General features: G+C 38.1%; 1 protein-coding gene across 3 annotated transcripts in view; it reads left to right on the top strand.

The window, feature by feature from the left end:
* The first annotated feature begins 207 nt into the window (after positions 1–207).
* COG2 (component of oligomeric golgi complex 2) overlaps positions 208–17,892 on the top strand; it is a 32,837-nt gene continuing 15,152 nt past the window's right edge. For 2 of the 3 annotated variants that reach the window (XM_074537463.1, XM_074537464.1), the window contains exons 1-12: positions 208–364; positions 898–1,059; positions 1,789–1,854; positions 2,762–2,842; positions 3,446–3,549; positions 4,780–4,888; positions 6,583–6,762; positions 7,750–7,874; positions 9,158–9,284; positions 13,043–13,182; positions 16,244–16,305; positions 17,544–17,695. In XM_074537463.1, coding sequence (XP_074393564.1) covers positions 296–364; positions 898–1,059; positions 1,789–1,854; positions 2,762–2,842; positions 3,446–3,549; positions 4,780–4,888; positions 6,583–6,762; positions 7,750–7,874; positions 9,158–9,284; positions 13,043–13,182; positions 16,244–16,305; positions 17,544–17,695 — 1,377 coding nt within the window. In that variant the 5' untranslated portion in view covers positions 208–295. Of the gene's footprint in view, positions 365–897; positions 1,060–1,788; positions 1,855–2,761; positions 2,843–3,443; positions 3,550–4,779; positions 4,889–6,582; positions 6,763–7,749; positions 7,875–9,157; positions 9,285–13,042; positions 13,183–16,243; positions 16,306–17,543; positions 17,696–17,892 lie in introns of those variants that run through there. The other variant, XM_074537465.1, reaches the window with a different exon arrangement.

Here is a 17,892-nt window from a genome sequence, read left to right as displayed (position 1 = left end):
GTTGGAGTCGCTGTCTCAGGAGGTGTTTAAGAAAAGACTGGACGTGGAACCCAATGCCATGACGTAATTGCCATGGTTCAGTCACAGGTTGGCCCGATGATCCCAGAGGCGTACTCCAGCTATCCAGCCCCCTGGCTCCCGCCCGTCCCCGCAGACCTGGGCAGGCCGAGCCCGAGCGGCCCCACCCCGCACGCCGGGCCCCGCCCGCAGCGCCGGCCGGAGCCCTCCAGGGGGCGCTGCGGCGGCGGCCGCGCTCGGCGGTGCCGCGCTGGCCGAGGGGCGGTGCGGGCTCAGCATGGAGGGCAGGATGAGCCTGCCGCGGGGCCCCGAAAACCTCTGCTTCGACAAGGACGAGTTCATGAAGGTGCGCGGGGGCCGGGGGGATGTGGAGGGGCGAGGGGTCTCCTGAGGAAGGGGGTGGCGGGTTCCCTGCCGGAGAGCGCGGCCCGGAGCCGTGGTGGGGATTTTACAACTCCGCCAGGGCCCTTCCCCGGCCGGGGCTGCGAGGAGGGCCGGGGGTGTCACTGACAGGGGATCCGGGATCCGGCCGTGTCCGGGTAGGGCCGGGCTCCGAGACTGACGGGAGCGAGAGGCCTCGCTGCTTGCAGAGAGTAGAGCAGTTCTCAGTGCTCAATTTCCACTCTTGGCAGTTGTTTCGTGGTTTGAGGTTTTTTTTTTTTTTAATTCTCCTGTATTTCGGGGAGCTGATCATTGGATATTCAGCCCCACGACACTGTGCTTTTCAGCCTAAAAACCGAGAGTTTAACTAGTGCGTTAAGAAGCCTTTTTCCTCTCGGGCTTTAGTTTGGTCAACTCACAAGCATATGGAATACTTTATTTTGAGCGTGTTCCTGGTGTGAACTGTTTACTTACATCTTTCTCTGTTTCCTGTTTCAGGCGGATTTTGATGTTGATCACTTTGTGTCAGACTGCAGGAAACGTGTGCAGTTGGAAGAGCTAAGAGAGGATCTGGAGCTCTATTACAAACTCCTTAAAACTGCTATGGTAGAGCTCATAAATAAGGACTATGCAGATTTTGTTAATCTCTCAACAAATCTCGTAAGTGTTACTGGTTGTACCTTGTAGTTCAGGCTTACTGTGGTTCAGTGGGATTTTTATTTTTCATATGAAAAGTATATGGCTTTTATTTTGGCATTTTATGATTTAAGGCATCTTAAACTGAGGTATCTAGTCCTTGCACTGAGACACCATTCCTGTAGAAATTACAGAATTGCTGTACAGAATTGCTGTTGGTCTGTGGTAAGTGTTTTAGATGTATGCATTTTGTCTTTTAAAGCTGATTTGTTAAGGAGTTAAAACTCAGGGCAAACTTTGTTTCAAACTGTCAGCACTTTTAAAATTGAAGGAATTAAATTATTAAAATAGAATAGCAATGATAAAAGTAAGTCTGTTTTGAAGGATTCTTTTAGGAATCTTTAAACTTTTTGTATATCAAAGTAGCTTAAAAAATCCCCAACTTTGTATCTGAAAATTGTAATTGTTCCAATTATACAGAGTTAAAGACTGAGACTTAACATACTTCTGAGAGAAAAAATTTCCATAGGAGGAAATTTTGTTTATCTTTTGGGTTTGTGTGAAAGCAGTCTTACATCTTTATGCTTCTATTTGAGATAACATACTTTTGCATTGAATTAAAAACTGGAAATTATAAAGGAAGCTATGTTTTCTCACTTCTCTTTCAGTATCTGTAAAATGATAGGCTTTGTCAGTAATTCACATATGATCTTATCAAAAAAGTAATACATGTGTTTGTGGTAATTTCTTTAGGTTGGCATGGACAAGGCTCTCAATCAACTTTCAGTACCTTTGGGACAATTAAGGGAAGAAGTTATGGTATGTTCAAAACAGCCGTTGTCAACAGCTTGGTAAACTTCAGCTCGCTCTCCTATGATGTACAGAATGCCTTCTATTCAAGTTAATATTTGTTACAGTAAACTTTTCTTTGAAGACTGATGACTTAGGTTGCTAGTAAGAGAAGCATTGTGTTTTCAGGCACTTGTATTGTAGTAAATTTAGGTTTCCTATAATGCATTTCAAGAGATAAAGAGTTTCTAAAACTTGACAAGTGAATAGACTCTTGCAAGACAAGTCTATGGAGATATCTTGAGGCTGTTTTAATATTTGAGTAACTTAAAGATGGTAGAAAATTCAGGTGCAGCAAAGTCCCTTTATGGACTTACTTTCCTCAGTGTGTGGTTTAACCATAAAACATCACTCTTTTGAAGGTGGAGCTTATTCTGGCTCCTCCACACTGACTTGGTATTTATAGGAAGGGGCAATTTTTGATCATCTTGGCAGCCAGTTCAAAGGGATGCCTAAATGTGCCTCCAAAATATCACACCCTTTGTGTCTAACAGAAAACAGGCTCAGTAAGCATAGAGAAATCCTTATTGAGTGAAAAATATTATTTAAAACTGATTTATAACTTCAGTTGCAAGACATAAAAACATAGTGGGTTGATTGCCTGTTTTTAGGCAAAGGTCATTTGTTCTCTCTAATGTAATAAAAGAATGGTTATGGTGGAAATAATTATATTTGATTTGCAGTGGCAATACCTAAGGAGCAGGTTCTACTTTCAGTTATTTAGTTGTATTTATGGCTTTTTCACTTGATATTTTGTAGCTTTTATTAGTCCCATGATTTTATTAATCTGTGTCTTGAGTTTAGATTTATTTTTTTTAGGTTTTTTTCAACCCTTAAATGGGAAGCAGGCTTTACATACTGGCTTTTTCTCTCACAGAGTCTTAAGTCATGTGTCAGTGAAGGAATTCAAGCAGTAGATGACCGAATGACTAAACAAGAAGACATTAGAAGAAAAAAGGTACAGCAGATAGTACTATCTTCAAAAGATCATCCTTAGGATAACTTTGATTTTGCCATTAACCCAGAGAAAAGGAAATTAAGAAAGTTCTATGCTGTCTAGATGCATACTGTGCAGGATTTTGTACTTGTAATATGTAGTGAATATTTGGTTGACAAACTTCATATTTTACAGTGTCTAGTTGGTCATAAATCTTTGCTTTACTGTAGTTGCCCATATGTTTGGTTTAGTTGGATTTTTTTCTTTTGTAATAGTTGCTCTTGTTTCTAACTGCAGTAGCATATAAACTTACTTATTATGAATGGAATTGAAGTACAGCTGTTTAATTTTTATGGGCAGGAGACACACTAACACTTGTCTTTGTGCTTTGAAAAACAGCAGGGATAGGAACAACTGTCCCACATGTGACAAACATTTATTTATGGTGTTTTATGGACATATGTGAGCAATACTTCACCTGAGACATGACTCAAGTGTTAAGATAAAGGGAGAAAACTTAAACCAGGAAAAAACCAAAGAACTAAGAAACCATCTAAAATATTTTCTTTAGGTGATGTCAATTGGGATTGGGCTTAGACATGAAAAATCTTTCTTTAATTACAGATGTGTGTCCTGAGACTTATTCATGTTATTCAGTCTGTGGAGAAAATTGAGAAGATTCTACATTCCCAAGGCACTAAAGAATTGTCCTCATTAGAGGGAAACAGGTAAAAAATTGTAATGTTTGGTTTTGTTTGTAGTTGATGGGACTAACTTAATTTCATGTTGTCGTTGAAGGTGAATTTACCAGCAGTATGATGTATCTTTAAAAATGTAACTCTGATGGACTAAATTATTGGAATTTTAGTATTTTCTTTGTTTTAGTCTTCCGCAAGCCAGTCATTCACAGAACATGTAACTCAGACTCCAAACTTCCAAATTACTTGTGGTGCTTTCAGTAAGCAAGCTTTGTGAAGTTACTGTGCAGTTATTTTTTTTCACTTTATTTTATTAGAAGTCACTAATCCTCTCATGTCTGAAATACTCTCTATAGTTTATTCCAATGTCATTTGTAAGTGAAACAAAATAGTTTTTCTTGATTTCCCTGCTTATGTGTAAGTGAAAGGACTGGTGCAAGAATAGCTTTAGGCAGGCAAGGCAAACCTAGTACAAGGAAGATTTGTGACAAATTCCAGTCAAACCTCTTCCTCTGCCTTTGCTGAGGATTGCAGGATGTTGTTCAGCCAATTTTGGAGCTGATGTACCATCATGCTCTTGAAAGGCTTGACTGGGATGCAAGTACAATTTAAGCTGGAGGGAAGACACAGTGTGAGACTGTCTCTTCAGCTCAGTGTGCCTGATCACATGATAGATAGTGGGGGTGGGTGAACCAGAAAGTAGGTTGATACCTAGAGGGACAAGAGCAGATGTTTTCAGTCAGGTGAGGCACTTTGCAGAATTAAGTTTGCAGTTAAGATCATTCTTAAACAACTGAAAATTCGGCTCGTTATTGGGATTGTGTGGGCTTAAGAAGGGCAGGACTGTTTCTCTAGAGATAACTATCATTAGTTTTACTATATGACAGAGTAAGAAAGAAACAAATCTGGATAGTGAAAACCACCTGGTGCAGTTTGCTGTGCTCTCTTAAGACTGACTTTTCATGTAATGATAAAACTGCCATTTAGGAGAAAGAGCTTCATCCTGCTGAGGCAAGAGCTTATGTTCCTCTCAGCTTCTGCTTCACCCACTTCATGTTAGAGCTGCAAAACAGCACTAATCATGTAGCATGCTCCAGATCATTATTGCTTGATTGCAATCATTACAGTAGTACCTATCAGAATTCAAAATACTGAAATTACAAAAAATTGAGGGAGAGCTCTGTCTATCTGTTACAGATGAGAGGGAGTTGGTTTGAAAGGATCTAACTGTGTTCTCATTTTGTATCTTCTCTCTTCTAGTCCACTTGTAACTGGACAAGTTTTAGAGAGAATTGCCACAGAATTTAATCAACTACAATTTCATGCAGTACAAAGCAAAGGAATGCCCCTTTTAGACAAAGTGAGACCAGTAAGTATTGCATGACATTTAACACTTGCACAGTCAAGCAAAACCAGTATAATTGGAAGACAAATGCCTGTTTCCACAGAGTTTTATTGAATTGGGTTTCTTGAGGTCATTTTTATCAGTTGACTAGAACTATTGCTTTTTCTGAGGTTTTATGCCCTGTTTGCTTACTTCTTTAGGATAAATTACTGAGAATAAGAATAGGAAATATGACAGATGTTTTTGTCAGCCTAATGTATCTTGCAGTTCATCTGCTTACTTATACTGAGGTCTCGTTGTAGAGATTTATGTTGGCTTTGTTAGCTGCCGTGTACAGACCAGAACATAAATGGAATGTGCCTACATAGTGGCTGGCTTGAATATATTCAGGTTTGTCTTCTCATGAAATTATGCTGGCCATTACTAATCTCCCAGTATGCTCTTTTACCTACTGTAAAAGACTAAGTGATGTTTTGGTGGGACTTTTTTCTTCTATTCATTCAGTGGGGAGAGGGAATAAATGAAAACTTGTGCTAAAAGGAAGGTGTGAATATAGAGATGGGGTAATGCTTTAAGCTGATTCTCATGAGGGTGTCATTCTTAATGGCTTTCAAGCTGTTGAGGTAGTTCTGTTTGTGCCTCTGCCTATTGGCAATACAAACTTGTTTCGGCTCCAGATATCCATGGGATCATTTTGTTACATGGACAGTTTACAAGACTCCTCTGGCCACTGAGTTGGATATCAGACTTGGATATTAGCAGCAGTGAGCATGAGCAGCAGAGTAGTGTGTGCGGTGGGAGAACATTTGTCACGTGGCTTCCTTAATGGTGTTTGCCAGGACTTGTGTCCTGTACCTGTTGTTGCTAAGGTTTATCAGAATGTAGCTTTCATGACTAGTCAGCTGTTGGGTTCCTCACTTCGCATGTTCAGTAAAAATTGTATGAATCATTTTAGGATGGATGGACACAATACAGCATGTAAAAAGAGAGAGAAGAAATTTTACTGGCTATATTCATAGTTCAACTCCAACTGCCTTAATGTGTGTTGCTGATCTTCCTTCAAATGCAGAGTTATAGGGCCAGGAGTATATCTGCAGGTAGTGTAGCAATGGACTCATTGCTACACTAGTCAGATCTAGTGGAAAAGATGTCATGGGAGGTCAGGAAAAATAGTTTGCAAAAAGGAGAATATATGTAGGCTGAAGAAGCTGTTTGGCAGAAGCCAGAAGGAATCTAATTTCATTGGTGTTTGCTAGTGTCACTCAGTGTCATTGGTTTGTGGTAATTTGACAAGTAGTGCTGGGTACACGCTGTCTGTTTAGTCTCTGACAGTGAGGGATAAATGCTACAATTGTTATCCCTGGTCACTTACTGTAAATCTTTTGTTTATTGTCACATACTGGTTCAGTTGAACAAGAAACAATTAGTAACTTATTTCCTCAGGATAAAGCAGACCTGGTATAAATTACCATGGAACTTACAACATATAGAACATAATAATTGCCTTTAGCTTTATTATAATAAATCCTGTCTTATATAGCATCAGTAGCCAATTAAGTTTGTGTTAATGGTCATTGAACACTGGCAGTTATCAAATTTTTGTACTTTTCAAGTAAGGATAGAAAGCTGAGTTAGGCACATCTGGATGAATTTACTTCAGCAATGATGACAAGCTTTGATTTTGTCTCTTTCTGACTATATTTTCTTTCTCTTTGTAGCGTATTGCTGGAATAACAGCCATGTTGCAGCAGTCTCTGGAAGGGCTGCTCTTGGAAGGCCTTCAAACGTCAAATGTTGACATAATACGCCACTGTCTGCGCACTTATGCAACAATTGACAAAACACGAGATGCAGAGGCATTAGTTGGCCAAGTGCTTGTAAAACCTTATGTAGATGAGGTAAGATAACATTAAAAAAATTCCATTTGTTTTCCAAATGTGTTTATTTTTCCTGTGAACCTCCAGCTTTTGTTAGCAGCTTCAAAATATCTTTGTGGAGAGAACAGGATAACTGAGCTGCAGCAAAACGTCAGTTTGGTTGTTGCTGCTATTTAAGAAGAAAAGGATGAAGGAATTCCTTTACTTGCCTGTCACCAATTTCAAGTTATATCCAGGGTGGATTATTTTTCTTATCTCTATTTTTCTTCGGCTAAAGAATAAAAAAACCAAACCTCTCCCATTTAGGACAGGTTTCCATTGGGTGTCTGCTACGTGCTGTAACAGCTGCTACAGCATGAGACATGTCACTTTCCCCTCAGTTTTCTGAGGCTCTGTTCTTTCACCACTTCTGCACCATTCCACTTGTTTATGTAGCAAGAGGCAAACGTGTTCAGACATTGGAAGAATACCAAGAAATAAGCTGTTGTTCTTTTTCTACTGTCGTCTCTTTGTGGCGGAGATTATCCCTTCTCACTGAGTATGAGGCACTGTCCAGACAAGCTGATTTGCTAGCTGCTAGCAGTGTCACAGAAGATGCTTTGCTTTGGCTTGACTGTATTTGGGATTGGACCAACCACAACATTTGGAAGGAGTTTTTACTTTATTCTGAGTTTGATTAGCTTTTACCAGTTCCCTCTTTAACTTGACAGACTGCTTCAGGTGACAGTGATGTGGCAGTGGGTTGGCAGCCAGACATAGTGGCTCACATTTAAAAGAAAGGATCTCCTTCCCAGTTTTGGGCCAGTCTTGGCAGTTAAGAGTGCTGCTTTAAAGGAAGTAATAATTCAGGCTGGCAAGTTATACTTGGAAAATATAATGAAAAAAAAAAAGTAATATGCTGACTATCCCGGTATTTGAGGTTATAGTGTTAAGAGTTTTGTGAGTCTTGCATTACAGCATATTTTATATTCACTTTTCTGGCGTTTAACACTGAGCTGTTCCTGGCAGGTGATGGTGGAGCAGTATGTGCAATCCCACCCCAATGGCCTCCAGGCTATGTACAATAGGCTGTTGGAGTTTGTTCCTCATCATTGCCGCCTCCTGCGGGAAGTGACAGGGGGAGCAATTTCCAGGTGAGTATCCTGGGCTTCTCAGCTGCACTGAAGTCACAACAAGTATCATATGCTTTCAAATCCTTTGCATTATCAGCTTTCATGCACTAATGACTTCTCTGGCCTTTCCTGAAAATTCTAGTCAAGTTTGATTTGTACCTCACACCTGTGTTTCTCAAAACAAAACAGTGAGCAGACTTTCCTGGTGCTGCAGCCCAGACCTTCAGAGGACGCAAAGACAATCCTGTATTTCAGTAGTAGAAGTGAGTCCTGTGCATAATACAGTGTGTCAGATAACTTGATTTTCTGAACCCATTAAATATGATTGTACACTTCATTCAAGGAGAAGAGCATAATAAAGCTATTAAAATATAAGTTCAGAAGTTATTGAATTAGTGCACATCAGAAAAGTGGGAGTGGTCCTCAGTGGTTTGACTGATTTATTGCGTGTACCAAAACTACAGGTTTAATTTATTTGTGCTTCCACTGTGTTCTCAAAAAGTGCTTATTCCTTATGCAATTAAATTACCTGTTTTTCAAGCTTAAATAATTCAGGTCTACTGAGTTGAATCCATTTATTCATCTCTTTTCAGGATGGTTAATATAGCAGACTGCTGTAATTAGCAGAACTATGGACGTAGCCCCTAGGGACTGCAGAATTACTTTTCTAATTAGTCATCCATTGCTGAGCTCTTTATGACTCCTAAGTTTTACTAACATTTTAATTCTTTCAATCCCTCAGCAAGTTTTAATTGTTCTTCTTAATAATGGAATGTTTCTACTTAGTGGTGTGATGTACTAAATTGGAATAGAATGCTATTATCTCTTCTGCTCTCAATTTTTAAGTTTTCAAAATCAAGGTAGCTTTTGATCTTTTGATCAAACACAATATGTATAAATACAGTTTGGAACAATTAGGAAGAAGTTCTCTTTTTCATTGCATTAGTCACATTATTCCTACTTGGTAGGTCTTGGAAGTTTGGTGCTATTAAAACTTGAATTATACCTAGGATTTCTTGGCTGAAATGTAGTAATTTTCCAGTACACACTCGCAAAATATGTAACTGATAAATTTTTTAAACACTTTGAGAGTTACAAAAAAGCACCTTTGATTTGATAAGACTGTGGAATTGGATAAGGAGTCTTCGAAGGAAAAACAGTTTAGGGAATCAGTATAAATACGTAAAAAAATTTCATTGCATTTTGTCTAGTGCAGTGCATCTATTTTTTTTTAAGTGATTCCTGCCTCCAGATAGAAGTCTGGTGGTAAAATATAATCATAGAATAATTGCAATTTTTTTCAGTGAAAAAGCAGATATTGTTCCTGGATATGATTTCTTGGTGAACTCAGTGTGGCCAGAAATAGTACGTGGTTTGGAAGAGAAATTGCCATCACTTTTTAACCCTGGAAACCCAGATGTGTTTCATGAGGTAATTAATTTCCATTTTTCCATTTCTAATTTCTGGGACAGACACAAGAATTGGAAGAGTCGTGTTCTCTAGCTTCTCCCCCCTCTGCTGCTTTTGTGTAAATTCATGTTGTTGCATGGTTTGCAAGAGGAGGTTTTCTCAAACCACTTGGTTCAGTTTTCATAGGAATTAATTCTCCCCTCAAGTTTGTTAGGAGAGCTCATGCAGAAGTTATTGGATACCATTCAGCAGATGAATTTGTTTTTATTTTGGGAGTAGAATTGCAATGTTATTGAAGGTGGGAGTGGATGACTCCAGTGTTCACTCAAGTCTAGAACTGCTGTATAGCACGAGCTGATAATTAATATTAATTAAATATCTGGGTTGCGACTTATTTTTTACTATGGGAAGGTTAAAAAAATTCTTTGTTTTGCTTGCTTGTTTTAGCTTTTGCTCTCTTGCAGTACTGCATATTATGTTGTGATTATAAACACAAGTCAAGTAAAACCTGAAAATATTTGGCAGCACCATCAGGTTTAGAAAACAGGGATAGTATTTCTCTGATATCACAAGCTTACATTAAATAATGAATTTAAAGTACTTGTCACTCATGTATTTTCTTCATTGGTAGTGCTGCTCTGTCTCTAAAACATCATCTTTTACTAATGGTGAAATAGATTTCTTGGTTTAGGATGAAGATCTTCTCTGGCAGCGCTTTACTTGTGACTTGTGTGTTGCAAGTCGAAAATAGGAACTCTCTGCTTTTCCTCATGTCCTGCCTGCTTTGTGTTTAACCATGATTACTGAAAAAATTGGAGTTTTTCCCCCAGGCAGTTTGACTTGTGATTAGTGTGAAACATTTTATTTTCAAGATAGAGATGGGAGGCAGTGGTAAATTGTCTGAAGGAAGGCACTGTTGGCATATCAGGACAGATGACTTGAGGAAATGCTGGCTTGCAAGTGGAGGCTTATAAGGCATGTGATTCTTCATGTCTTCCTGAAAAACTGCTTTTACTAAACACTTAGATATTTTTTCTGGGAGTTTAAGATCTCTTTTGTACAGATAGATTGAACAAGTGGAGGCAGATTGGCATGACTGAGTGTTTGCAGTGCTGTCTCTGAAGAAGAAGCAAATGACATGGATGTTGAAGAAAGCTGTCGTAGTGCCACGCAAGTGATGCTACAATGTGTTCCTCCTCCCACATGAGAATTCTTAGTTTACCATGAAGTTTTAGTCACTCTTCAAGCTTTCACCTTATGCCTACATACTGCGGATTGTGAGCCTTGTTGGGCCTTTGCTGTACTGTGCTCCATGATGTACAGGAGTATATTGTGTCTTCAGAAAAGCTGGGTTTGCTTAAAAGGCCTGTCTTATGTTACACTGATACTGGCCAACAAAGGTGTTTGGTTTATTTAAAAAACACCAAACAATCAAAAAAAAACCCCAGTAAAAACCCAGCACCCAACCATGACCTCCAGGTAAATCACATAGTAAGTCCAAAGTACTTTCCATACTGCTTTTGACTACTTAAGGGAGTCATAGTCATTAAAATCATTAAAATCATTACAATATTTTACTTGAAAATCGATACAAAGTTGAAATGCCAAGTGTAAAAATGCTATTACACCTATCTAAAGACTAATAGTTCTGAATTGAGAGGGAGGGAAAAACCTTTTAAAATTGTTTTGCTCTGATGATGAGCCAAGTAATGCTACACAAATTTTAGACAATAATCTTTTGTCTCCATTTTCTAGGTTGATAGAAATGCAGAACAGTTTTCTTCTCCATGTGTATTTTCATATATACCTATGTATAGATTTAATGCTGAACATTTTAAATATGCTGTGTTTTCTGTTCAGGGGTTTTTAGGTGTAGAGGAGAGAGGGGCATTGAAAGATTTGTTTTAAATCCTTTAAAAATCAGACTGGCAATGTAAAGTATGTTAAAGTAAGCGTTTTTGCGACATGGCTTTTTAAAATAGTTTCAGGTTGTTGTGCCTTTCTTTGAGTTAGATGTGTAGTTTTATGTGTATTTAAAAGAATACTTCTTTTATCCCTAAACATTCATTTAAGATTAAGTTTAGATTTCTCTGTTTGAGAATTGCTCCCTTTTGGTTCCCAGTTTTACTTTTCTTAAATAACTCTGCAGTCAACAATCCAGTCCTAGAAGCTGAAATAGGAACCAATCTTGCAGTTAGTTCCCTCTCCTGGATATAATATTTTCAGTATTGAGATAAATGTCTCTTGAGGTGCCTTCCATTTTGAAAGTGATGGGTCTCTACAGAGTGTTTGGTTTATATCTCTGACTTACACTTAGGGTAGCAGAGCATTAACAGCTTGTTTGCCTTTTTACAGTGCTGGGTTTATTATCTAAGAAAGGAGGCCTGGAAGAGAACTCATCTGTCATTCAATCTGGGTCTAACTCCTATACCTTTTATGGGTTCGTTGTGTTATAGATACAACCAGATTACGAGAAAAGTAGTCACTTAAAAGCTTTTGGATGCATTTTTCAGGATAGTATCTTGACACTGAAACTGCAACATCGCAAGAAAGGTATTCTGTAGTTATACCTTTAACAGAAAGTTATGAACTTACTGAGATACCCAATACTGAGGCATCCCTGTGGCAGTTCATGTCCTTTGTTCACAGGAGAGTTTTTGAGAGCAGGCCCTCTAAGCAGCAACACAGGAGCTTCTCCTGATAACGTTTTACAGCTTCACAAGAGGCAAAATCACCTGGCTCCTGTAGTGAGTGCTCTGGATTGTGGATTGAACCCTAACCCTGCAGTGAAGTCAGAAGCACTGAGAGATTGTCTGGACTATTTCATTAATTCAGTAGTGGATTTATGAGAATGTATGATAAGTTTTATGGCTGTTTCCTAATTTTTTTTTAATAGAACAAACTTGCACAGGAACCAAACTAGCTTTCAGTTCATAGAATTTTAAGTGCAGTTGTGTTTTGATTGTAAGTTTATTTACCTAAGTTTCATGGTCTGTTAGCAAGGTCTATTTTGTATGAAATAACATTTTTTGTACTGTTTTACTACTGGCTTTCATCAAATATTTGACTTTCCGCTTTGTGCATGATTTAATTTATTATTTCATTATTTTCAGTGTTCTCATACTATTGAGACCAAATCCACAGTATGTTTGGGGATTAATGTATTTTTTTTTGCTTGCAACCAACTGAATGCTATTCATAAACATCTTATTGGAAGTATACACTGGATGAAGTTAGTTTATCTGAAATTGTTTGAAGTTCTGCTGCATTTTTTGATATTTACAAAACATTTTTAGGGAAACAGCTCTAGAAATTCTTATAGTACAGGTCCTGCATAACAGACAAAAATATTGTGCTTCCATTCTCATGTGCAGTAGGCTATGCGTACTTCTAAGTTTCATTCCTGATTGTTCCTCCTTGTTGTGTAGTTTTGTCTGCTGCACCTGACTCTTTTAGTAGTGTGCAGCACCACCCCAGTGATTGAGCTCAGAAATAGTTATGAATCTCTGATCAGTTCTGCTTGATAGAATGCTTGGACAGTTTTCTTGTTTTTAGAAGTTTCCTTACCATAAAGTAACACTTTGAAGTTAATTTGGTGTTGGTGTCTGTGCAGCCCAGGCTTTTAGCCTTGTGTTATTAGGTGATGAGGGGCAGTGTCAGCCCATCCTGACCCTTGAGCTTAGCTGTAGCATCATACAGGGGTTCTGCTGAATGGGTGGTGGCCTTGCTTGTTTGCTGGGAGCCTGTGTGTGAGCAGAGTGCTCCTTCTCTTCCTGCAGAGATACACCACCAGTATGGACTTCGTGCGGAAATTCGAACGCCAGTGTGGCTCCCAGGCCAGCGTGAAGCGCTTGAGAGCTCATCCCTCTTACCACAGCTTTAACAACAAATGGAATCTGCCTGTCTATTTTCAAATAAGGTTGGCATGCATTTTTTTGTTCACTCTTAAGGTCACACCTCCCCATTGTTCAAAGTCTCACGTGTCAACAAATCGTATGCAAATCAAATTAAGAATTTAATTATATCAAGTAACTTTTATATATCTTTCAACAATTCAGCAAAAAATCACATAACTACTCTTCAGTATGTACTGTGTTGTTACACCAGATTTGATAAGCTACTCATAAGACTTTCAGGAACAGATCTAAATAAATCTTGAATTCTTGTTTCAAATGATTTTTCTCCAGTGTCCCTGAAACTAAGCTGTATGTTAAATGCTACTTATGCAAAGCCAGAGGAATACTTACTGTGAATAAAGAAATCTTTTTTCTTAGATGTATAGAACTAAAGGACTTGAGAACTTTCAGGTTTTCCAGACCTAGCCATGTTTCTGACATTCTTTATGTCTCACAGGATGTACTCATTAAATTGTATCATTGCCTTCCCAAAGATTGTCCTCCTAGTCCCTGTTCCTGAATAGCTGAGTAGTAACTTCTGGAATATTTTAATAGCAGGTCTGATGTATCTATAATGTTTTCTTTTACAGACCTTGCAGCTAGAAAAGAACAGAGTGAGCCAAGAAAGCCCTTTTTTAATTCTAGTAATGTTAGAATTTTAATGAACAAAATAGAATATAAAACTGTATTTTTAGAAAGGGTAGTCTGCATGTCTGATTATTGGTCTGGAGAGCAACCCTCCAGGCAAGGAACAGAACCATTGATGAAGTCTGCTGTGACCCAGCTGTGCCATGTGTAATCTGTCTTGGTCCAAAGCCTTCTGAGAGCCTCTTTAAAAAAACCCAAACAAACAAAAAGTGGAATTTCCAAAAGAGGGGGAAGAGAAATTTATGTTTATTTTTAACCTGTGTCACTTTAGTGACCTTTTTTATTGCACAATTCTCTAATTGGCAATAACACTACCACAGTCACATTTATACAGTTTCTTTAATCCAGGGGAAATCTACACTTGTGCTGAAAAATTTCATCTAGGAATCTTATGAGTGATAGAATTAATATAAGTGACAAGAACATGGAGCTGGGAGCTGAGTCTTAATATTTTGGTGGTTCGTGGTGTTTTGTAAAACTGTAGTCACAACATCTGATACCCTGATTTCTTCTTTTGCTTGCACATCTCTTCCTGCAGTTGTGTAGTGAACTGATAAGGACCTGTTACTCAGAAAAAAAAATGACTGATTTTCAACTCCAGTCAATTTCCCCAAACCACTTAACTGTACAAATATTCATGCTGGCCAAAGGGAAGGGGCTGGAGTATTCACTACATAGTGGTGCACAGACTGAAAGTGTCTGTGGAGCTGCAGCCATTATGAACCTTTTAACAGATATGTATCATTAATTGCCCTTTTTGTTTCAAGTCCAACTTTTCCAGTAGGAGGCCAATTGATCAAACTTTGATAATCTTGCTCATAAAATTGAAATGGAGCTTCAGCATATTTCTCTTCAAAAATGCTTGCCATTAGGTATTCTGAGCTTTGATTGATTAAAACACTTTTAAATATAATTGTCCTTTAATCCAAGATTACTGTAAGACTAAATAGTGTACTATTTTGAGAAATGTTTGGATAACAGCAGCTGATTCATCTTAAATGATAGTGTGCCTTTATATTGGAATCTAACTTTGGAAGTACCCGTGAACTCTTCAGTGCATAATTGTGAAAATAATACAACATGTTAATTATATATATCATGAAAGCTTTCTCTTGATGTGTGTTAATATCCTTTAAGTCATACAAGATTTTGATTGAACTGTTATCTCACACTTCAGCATTTATAGTTAAGATTGTTTGGTGTTTTCTTTTTTCAATTACAGAAATTCCCCAGAAAAATCAGCCATTACTAAAGCCTTTAGAAATGATCCTTTGAGGAACAGATGGATGTTCAGGCATTTCTTCTGTAGCAGTGCTGGCAAAACAGCACCAGTAACTCTTTCCTTGTTTCATTCTTTCAGTTCTGTCAATACAGCTGATTGTGCCCTACACTGGGGAAATGATTTCCTGTGTAAGACATACTCAGCAAAAATTACATTGTCATTAAAAACCTTATTCTGTTCTCTAATCCTTTTCACCAAAAGACTTAAAGACACTGCTCTGTTGATGGAAGCAGGGCATAGACAGAACTGAGGCTTTGAAGCCATTTCACAACCGTGTTTAGTTGCTAAACATTAATCCTACTCCATTAGGAGTTTGAGCAAAAAAACTAGGTGGGCTCCTGTCCTGATCTGGAAATGATAGCTAAGAGAACTTTAGGAGAAAACCCTACAGGTTTGTAATTACTAAGTTTGATAGAAAGACTTACAGAGTTACTATGATGCACATAAAAGCAAAAAAAGAGGAAATCACTGACAACAGAACTTTTTACAGGGAAGCTTAAAATGATGCAAGTGTGGAAAAGTATCGGAGGTTTTAATAACTTCTGCTGTTATACCTAAAAAATTTTGGAGATGTCATTTTGGTTTGGGGTTTTTTTTGCTTTGAATGGTGAATTTTTTTTAAAAGGGTATTTTAAAAGAGGAATTAAACAAAACAAAAAAAAACCCCAAAAACAGGTGTCCTTGAGGAACTATTGATTTTTATTAGGTACAGAATTGTTTGCAGAACCTTATGTTACTGCTCATTAACAAACATGTAGAAATCTGGAGCTGCAGTATCATGTGACATACCTGAAGGTTAAAGAAGGTCAGTTTGATTGCTTATAGTTTAAAAACTGTAACAAAACAAAAAATTTCCCTCCTCAAAAAGCTGAGGACTTGTCACTCTGTGAGCTGTCATTTTGATGATAGTTGTAGTTTGCAGCCACTTTAATAATATCCTAAAGTATAAGCTTTGTAGGTGCCTGTAAAATGTCAAAGGTTCTCTTTCAAGTGTTTGAATGCGGGTATTAAGTTGGGCAAAAATAACGCCAGGTTTAAAATCTGTGTATGTCCATTGATAGCACATAGAAGTAATACTGAAGTAAACATTGAAAAATGTTTAGGCATCAATTTAAGCAATGAATTGTGATAGTCAAATTTTTTCTTTCTCATAGATTCAGAGAAATAGCAGGGGCCTTAGAAGAAGCACTTTCAGATACACTAGAGGAAGCACCAGGTAAACTTTTTGTGCAAAAAGTACGTATTGTAAAGGAATCACTTGTGTAAATAGCAGTGGTCACTGTGTCTCTTGAGTATTCAGTAACATGTATCCCGTGGTTCACATGAGCTTCCTTATTTCTGATTGGCTGTTCAAACAGCATAAAACATTGTTGCAGAGATGGCAATGTGAGAATTCTGCTCAGTGATGACTTTACTTGCTAAAAACTCCTCTTTAGCAGCTGGCATTGACATACTTATGGAAGCACCCCTCAGTGCAAGAAGGAGTTGTTAGCATTTGACATCTTCTAAATGACAACCAAAAGGCTGTGCTGTGTTATTGGGGCATATTTTTCTTAATGTTGTAGCAATGTATAGCACTGTGTAAAAATGGCTGTCTGTTGGCAGCATTTAGGCGTGCTGTCATTTATAGTGTTGGTGTCTGCTCCAAAAATACACATTGATTTATGAGGAGGTATAAACAGGAGGAATAACCTGATGCATGCATTAGAAGCATATTGTAATCAGAAGAACTAATTTCAGCTAACAGAATGAATACTTATGAAGACAGTATCTACAGACACCTAAATGTTGTTATGTGTGTATCCACACATGCCCTCTGAAGCAAACCAGGAGAAAAAAATCCTAATTGAGACAAAATATGTATAAATCTTGCCACTTCAGTGTGTAGGCCTGGAACTTGCAGACACATTCCTTGTCCTTCTAATTGTATTCTCTAAAATGCTAAAACTACATAAAATGCTTTAAATGTAAAACTGTGTAAACTGCTTAAAAAGTATTTTGTTTAAATATGGACATTTGTACAGTATTTAAAATAAATATTTATAGCAAATATCTCATGTAACTGGGAGAGGAGCAATAGTTTAGTGGAAAGGGAGTATTATGTTACGGCTGGCAGGAGTATCTAATGTAACTTCTTCAAAAGACTGCCAAAAATTTTTTTGGAAATGTTATTTCCTGAAGTGGATTATCTGGCCAAGCTGTTTCTGCTTTTATTGCAGGCAAATTCCCATTTTTTGCTTTGGCCTGCACAGCTACAGCAAGACTTTGGTGGAATTTGAAATCTAAAGCATTGAGGAGATAGTTTTTTAAGAGTTTATTTCAGGAAATGCTTAATGCATTTCTATTTGATGATTGTATCATTTAGGAAAGATCTTGGGTAATGCAGTTACACTGATGTTGCATCTTTTAAAAACATGCTTAGGAACTTGACCTTTGTTGCCTGATCGTTTCTAGCTGGGAGCTCCTTCTGTCTCTTGGCCACCCACATGGTGTGGGCGAGTCTTGTGAAGTGCTGGTCGGATCAGATGTTTGTGCCGCTGTTAGCGCACCGCCTGTGGAAGCTCAGCCTGCAGATCTTGGCTCGCTACTCCGTGTTCATCAGCGAGGTGAGAGAGCTGCCTGCTGTGAGGGGCTGGTGGTGGGCTGTGTCCCTCAGAAAGGGACTCTTTGAAGCAAAATATGTGACCTCTTTTTAAGAGTTTTGTGAATTTAGTGGTTTTTAACTTTCAAGCAGTTCATGATTTTGGCTTATAAAAAGTATCGCTGCAAAGTACGTGATTAGTCACAAATATCAGTACTGTTG

Source organism: Zonotrichia albicollis, chromosome 3 (genome assembly GCF_047830755.1).
Source record: "Zonotrichia albicollis isolate bZonAlb1 chromosome 3, bZonAlb1.hap1, whole genome shotgun sequence".
Classification (NCBI taxonomy): Eukaryota; Metazoa; Chordata; class Aves; order Passeriformes; family Passerellidae; genus Zonotrichia; species Zonotrichia albicollis.
The sequence above is the reverse complement of the archived record's forward strand: the minus strand, read 5'-3'. Positions and strand labels throughout refer to the sequence as shown.